Source organism: Psammomys obesus, unplaced genomic scaffold, assembly GCF_907164565.1.
Source record: "Psammomys obesus unplaced genomic scaffold, mPsaObe1.curated_primary_1811, whole genome shotgun sequence".
NCBI classification, from domain to species: domain Eukaryota; kingdom Metazoa; phylum Chordata; class Mammalia; order Rodentia; family Muridae; genus Psammomys; species Psammomys obesus.
Window position 1 is genome coordinate 10023748 of NW_026585895.1, and position 6773 is coordinate 10030520.

The 6773-nt window shown below is 57.5% G+C and overlaps 1 protein-coding gene across 1 annotated transcript in view; it reads left to right on the top strand.

Moving 5' to 3' along the window:
* The first annotated feature begins 3602 nt into the window (after positions 1-3602).
* Positions 3603-6773, top strand: part of Evx2 (even-skipped homeobox 2) — a 3779-nt gene continuing 608 nt past the window's right edge. The window contains exons 1-3 of the mRNA XM_055600686.1: positions 3603-4029; positions 4889-5163; positions 6367-6771. Coding sequence (XP_055456661.1) covers positions 3603-4029; positions 4889-5163; positions 6367-6771 — 1107 coding nt within the window. The remainder of the gene's footprint in view (positions 4030-4888; positions 5164-6366; positions 6772-6773) is intronic.

Below are 6773 nucleotides of genomic sequence, written 5' to 3' on the forward strand. Positions count from 1 at the left end.
GGAAGGAAGGAAGGAAGGAAGGAAGGAAGGAAGGAAGGAAGGAAGGAAGGAAGGAAGGAAGGAAGGAAGGAAGGAAGGGAAGAAGGGAAGAAAGAAAGAAGGGGAGGGAGGGAGGAAAAGAAAAGGGCTTTGTTATTTGTTTATGTCATTCTTTCCAACAAAACTGCTTTTTAGATAATTTGGGGAAAGTTTTTTTCCTGTATGTCACCTCACTCCCCTCACCTTAAAAATTCCTTTGAAGTCATAGGGTATGGGTTGGATTCTTGTCTGAGTGGTCCTGTCTTTGGTGAAGACACCAAAGACAGTGAAGATACCAGAGGCTGAAAACTGGGACAGTTTGCAGCGTCAGCTTCTCCATTTTGGAAAGAGTTTGAGGTTATTGTATTTTTTCAACACACATAACGGTACTGCTTTCTCTTTCTCCGCCTTCTTCACTTGATTTTTGAGGTAGGCCTGCCTTTAAATAAGAGATGTAGGGAAATAAGATGAAGGGGAAAATGGTTATGCAAAATTTTCAACTCACCACGACTTCTGCATTACTGGAGATAAAAGTTTAAATCACGAGCAATTACCAAAGCTCTCAGCATTAGTTTCCTCGCTCCTGAAAAGCGAGGAAATTGCAGAGGGTTCTCCGGTCTTCAGAAGCAATCATCCATGTCAAAATAAAAACCACTTCTAACTCTATAGTAAATGAGTTATACAAACCAGACAATATTATTACTAGTAACAGGTATAAAATCTAAACACTGAATATTAAAATGGAGTAGGAGAATGCTACTGTCCGCTAGATGCAGTGAAAAGTTATGGGTGTCTTTTACTGTGATACTTTCCCTGACAAGATCTTTAGTGTATTTGCTGCAATAAAGCATTCTAGAAATGCAATATTAATATTATTTTAGAAGGTGCAAAGCAGTTTCAAAACCGTTATTGAGTGAAGGCGTCGCGGAGAAATGCTTTCCATTTTCAACAGACTGAAGTCGCGCTCGGCTAGCTTTTGGAACCAGAGGCGGCGGGTCCTAGAAGAAAGAAAGAGACGGGAGACCCACCCACAGGCGACAGAGGGGTCATCTTTCTAGGCCATTGAGGCTTCTGCGAACGAAAAGCGGCTCACAGCCGCTGAGACCGCGAGGAAAACAGATGGGGGCGCCAAATGACAGCAATAAAGGCATCGGCGGATTTCCGCTCAGGCGGAGGGACCACTGGCTGCCAGAGTCTTGCCTCCCCCCCCCCCCCCGCCCCCAGCCTAGACCCGAGAGTTTCTTATAGTGCCATGGGTAAGGAGAATTGGTAGCAGGGCCCTCCGGGAGACACTGGAGGAGCTACGGCCCGGAGCGGCGGAGCTGGGCGTCCCGGCTGAGAAGCAGCGGGGGGCGCCCGGAGGGGTGGGCTCTCATGCTGTAAACATCCAACAGGGTAGCTGAAGGCCTGCTCCAGGAGAACGCAAGTGCCAGGGGCCGAGTGCCCGCCAGGGTGGGACAGCCACTGGGACAGGGGCAAAGGTGGGCGCTGTTCTCAGACGGAGAGCATCGCCTACCAGACAGTTGCTCTGAGCTGGGGAGCCTCGCCGGCTTTCCCACTTACGACTGTGAAGAGGTGGGCTTGACTTTCTCGGCAGGGCTTGCTCGTAGGAATAAGTTGGCGCCGAGGGGGAGAGAGAAACTTTTGGCAACGGCTATATATGTACACATGTGTATAAATATCGTTCACACCTCGCCTCCCCTTACATTCCTGACGCGCCCCCAACGGCTCCAAGGTGAAAAAGAAAGCGCCAACAGACAGCTGGGCAAGCAGACCAGGGGTCTGCCCCTAACACACCCCAATGTGCTGGGTGTGTCCCAAAGCGGGAGGGGGGGCAGGTTAGGGTCTGAACGGGTGTCGTGACCCGGGTGCGTCTAGATTGCCAGGCTCTCTAGGCTGCTGCGGAAGCGCGCACGCCGGACCCTCGTGTCCTGTCCCTGTCCTCCATGGACCTCTCCAGGGCGGGCGAATCTCCACCTCGGGGGCAGCAGACGAGCGAACAGGCGGGATGCGCCCGAGTCGGGCAGGGTGGGGCGCAAGTGCGGGAGAGATGAGCGGATCTGAGTGAAGATTGATCTTCCTTAAAATGGTCGCCACCGGCGTCATTATGACTATCAAAGTTATCGCCAAGAGGCTCAGCCTCCAACCTCGGGCAGGAAGGAGAGGAGACGAGGCTGGTCGGAGACTCTCGGTGCCACCAGGCAGCACCAGAAGCTCCCGGGGGCTACAGGTAAGGGGCAGGGGTGGAGGAGGGGGCACGGAGAGGAGGAAGAAGAGCAGAGTAGCTGAAAATCCTTTCCTTCCAGTTGCTCTGCTATGAATCCCTTTATTTGAAAAAAGGGTGGGGGTTTGGGAGGGAAAGCTGGCAATTTAAAAAAGTGGATTCGGAGCGGGCCCCTGTGGTAAGGTAAATCATGATTGTGTTTAAAGTTAGCAGTCGAATTCTGCCATCAAATCGTCCAGTTTAGTTCGTTTCCCCTAGGGGAAAATGCGAGGCTAAGAGAAGCGTATCTATCAGCCAGATTATAAAGCTAAAAATCTAGGGTCTTCGAGTTCAGGACTCAGCCTGCAAACAGTGCTAGAAAATCAGAGAAGATGTAATGATTTCCGTTTGGAGGCACCGACCGGCCCAGCCACGTAACAAGGAAAAAAAAAAAGCGTTTTCGAAAGTCTAAAAGGTATTCTCTCTCTCTCTCTCTCTCTCTCTCTCTTTCTCTCTCTGTCCGGAGGAGAGCATTCAGACTGAGAAGAGAAAGAACCCAGGATCCTATTTGATAAAATACTGATTATTAATATTTGGTTCTTGAAACAGAAAGATGAGTAGTCCTGACAGGAGCAGGCGCAAGGTCTTCTTACGCAGCTCCTCCTGTATCCTCCCCTTTACCCGCCCCCCTTACGCCCCCAGCTTGTAAACGCTAAAACAAAACAAAACAAAACAAACTTCACAAGGATTTACTCCGGAAAAAATCAAAGCATTATCTATTATTTAACACGTATCCGTGTTGGTGGAAAAATGAGGAAGGCGCTGCGTGATTAGGACCTGAGGGGCAGCCCAGCAAACTGAGAGCGTAATGATGCCCCTAAATGAAGGGGGAAATGTGCCGCGGCGTGTTCTATTAATCAGACTGTCAATTTCACCCCCGAGGCCAAACCCCCGGGCGAGCAGAACTGGCTGGGAGCGGGCAAAGGAGCGGAGCCTTCTTCCTCACTTCTCGTGTCTTCTCGTCTCCTACCTGGATCTATTTGTCTGCTCTGAAGCCGCCTTCGTTCCCCACTGACAGGAGCGTGTATTTATTTGCTTATAAACCTGTTACAATAAATGATTATTCGAACGGCGTCATTCGTACCTTAATGACGAGCGGGCGCTACTTTTTGATGAATGACATCTCCGACTCAGAAGGATGTATGGGTCATTTTGACCAGTCATTCCCTCGCTCTGGCATCCCACAATTTTTCCGCCTCCCTCCAAAAGAGATAATAATATTTAGAGCCGCTTGCTGGGGCTGAATGAGAATCAGCCCTAGGCGCAGCCCATCATTAAGACGGGACAGCCAGGCCACTGTGACATTTTTTAGAAAGCTGAGATGATGGAGAGAATAAGAAAAGAGATGATTCTGATGGAGAGAGGGCTACACAGCCCCACTGCCGGCAAGAGGTTCTCCAGCTTGTCCGATCCGGCCGGCGGGGCTGTGCTGGAGGCCCTGGAAAATTCGCAGCACCCGGCTCGCCTCAGTCCGCGCCTGCCGTCCGCCCCGCTGCACGGCGCGCTGGGAGACCTCCCCGCCAAGGGCAAATTCGAAATCGACTCTCTGTTCAACCTGCAGCACCCGAGCAGCGAGACCACCGTCTCCTCCGAAATCGCCTCGGCCACCGAGGGCCGCAAGAAGCCGGCTCACTACCCGGAGGCGGCCGCCGAGGCCGACATGAGCGGCGACGTGGAGGTGGGCTGCTCGGGGCTGCGCTCCCCCGGCGGCCTGGGCCCCGCGCCGCTCAAGGAAAACAACGCCAAAGGTAACGGGGCAGCCTCGGAGCCGGGCCCCGTCCCCCCGTCCCTCCCGGCTCCCCGGCAGCTCCCCCCGCGCCTCGGCCGGCCTCTGACTTTTAACCAAAGTGCTGCTCGGAGCCGGCGGGGGCAGGGAAGGGACGCTCGCTGGGGACCGTGCCCCCCGGCTCTGCGCCTGGGGCTCCCCAGCACGGCGCCCGGCCTGTGCAGCCTGAGCGGCAAGGCCCAATCGCCAGGCTTCCCGCCTGCGGATCTCAGAGCCGGGCACCCCACCCCACCCCATCCCACCCCGGCTCAGTTGCTCTTGGGGTACCGTGGGCAGGAGCTCCGAGCTGGGCTGCCCCTGGAGCCCCCAGGGCCGGGCGGAGGGGGCGCCCCTCTGGCCTCGCACCTCCGCTGAACCGCTCTGGGTCAGCGGCAGAAAGTAGACAGCTCTGCCCCGCACGGGCTGAGCTGCAGACGCCTCGAAAATCAGAGCGGCTTCTCAGCCCCAGAGGCTGTCAAAGAAAGGTTGGAGGCCGCGTTAAAAAGCCGCCCTGTGCTTTCCAAACTCGGCTCCTCAGACTGCGTCCGAGGCAGGCATTTTCCCTCGGCCAATTTTCCTGCCGAGTGGAAATTTTCTAATTATTGGAAGAAGAAAAAAAAAAAAAAAAGAGCAACCCTCTTGAATTCCGTTTCTATTATTTGGTTAGGAAGGGCTCCCCAAACTTCATTGATTCCATTAACAGCAGCAATTTGTAAGCCTGACAGACCTCATCAATTTTGACAGCGGCTTCCCTTCCCGCAGCCCCCAGCTAGCAGCCCCAGCTCAGGGTTCTCGGGGGCCCCGAACGGCTACTCATGCTCTGCGGACTGTTTGCTTGCCAGGGTACCCGGAGAGCGGCTCGGTCCCGGGCGCCACCACGCCGGCCTCGGGCTCCGGCCTCGGCAGCCTGCACGGAGGCGGCGGGGCCGGCGGGGGCGCGGCGCTGGGCGGCTCCGGCTCGGGCTCCGGCGCCGATCAGGTGCGGCGCTACCGGACGGCCTTCACCCGCGAGCAGATCGCGCGCCTGGAGAAGGAGTTCTACCGGGAGAACTACGTGTCCCGGCCCCGCCGCTGCGAGCTGGCCGCCGCGCTCAACCTGCCCGAGACCACCATCAAGGTAGCGACTCCGGCCTCCCTGGGCCACCTGGGGCGATTTGTTTGTTTGTTTCTTTTTTTTTTTTCCCCTTTCCCTTTTCGGGGTGCCGAGAGTTGGGGTTGGAAGCCCGCCGGGGTTTGTCACGGAAGGGGCAGGCTTGTTTATTCCTCCTGAGCCGAATCCCAGTCAGTTGGCAGGCCGGGCAGACCCGAGAAGGATGCCCGAAACGCGAGGCCCGGGCGCCAGCCCCTCGCCCTGCTCCGTTCTGCCCAGCAGCTGTCCAGGTGCCCCTCTCCTGTGCCCAGGGTCCTACTTTGCCCTCAGCTGTGAGGCAGGCCGGCTTATGTTTCTCTGGCACAAACCCGAGGCGAAACTTCTCCTTCTCTCCTGACCTCGGAGCTTTATTCCCCACAGGAGTCGTTGCTACCTGGAGAAAAGGTTATTTAAAATATCGACTGGGTTGAGAACGTAGTTTCCTAAAGAAAATTTCTCTTGGGCAACAGGAAACAACGAAATGTTCCATATAGACGTGTGTGTGTGTGTTTAGGTTATTAATTTTTATTATGCATTCGGAAGAGAAGGGAGGGAACCAGGCAGGCTTGGTGAGGTCTTCACGGGGCAGAAGGGACCGGGTTTCCTTTCATTTCGAGTTGGGACGAATGATGTCTTTATTAGACAGTCCACCAGGAGCGGGCAGGAAAGTTCCCTTTCCAGGCTCCGGGCGCACAGCTTTTTGCTACTCATTTAAAGCGAATGATTCCAACAAAATCATCCTTTCAATACCCTGAACGGACCCGTGTCCCCAGGGGACGGTTCCCGCAGCTTGGAGGGCTCAAGGCCCGGAGCCGCTCGCTCTCAGAGAGACCTCGAGGCAGCCCCTCTCCAAAGGCTGCCCAGAATCCCCGTGCAAATCCTGGGATTGACGGCCCGGGCTTCGGGGAGGCCGGGCGGTGGCTGGGGAGACGGAGGGAGAGGAAGGGCCGGTTTGGGATGAGGGGAGGAAAAAAGGCAAGTGTAGAGCCGGGCCCCGGGAGCCGCGCAAGGCCCGGAGGGGAGGCTTGCGGCCGGGGAGGGCCAGCGCGTGTCGGTGCGCCCCGCGCCGTCCGGGAGAGCAGAGGGCTGCGGGCCGGAGCCGGGGGCAGGCCGGGGAGGCCGGGGAGGCTGGACGGGGCGGACGGGGCGGCCGGGCTCCCTGACGCGGCGGCGGCGCGGCTGTCCCCGCAGGTGTGGTTCCAGAACCGGCGCATGAAGGACAAGCGGCAGCGGCTGGCCATGTCGTGGCCGCACCCGGCCGACCCCAGCTTCTACACCTACATGATGACGCACGCGGCGGCGGCCGGCGGCCTCCCGTACCCCTTCCACTCGCACGTGCCGCTGCACTACTACCCGCACGTGGGCGTCACGGCGGCGGCGGCGGCGGCGGCGGCGTCGGGGGCGGCGGCGGCGGCCTCGTCGCCCTTCGCCACGTCCATCCGGCCCCTGGACACCTTCCGGGCGCTGTCGCACCCCTACTCGCGGCCCGAGCTGCTGTGCAGCTTCCGCCACCCCGGCCTGTACCAGGCGCCGGCGGCGGCCGCGGGGCTCAACAGCGCGGCGTCGGCGGCGGCGGCTGCGGCGGCGGCGGCGGCGGC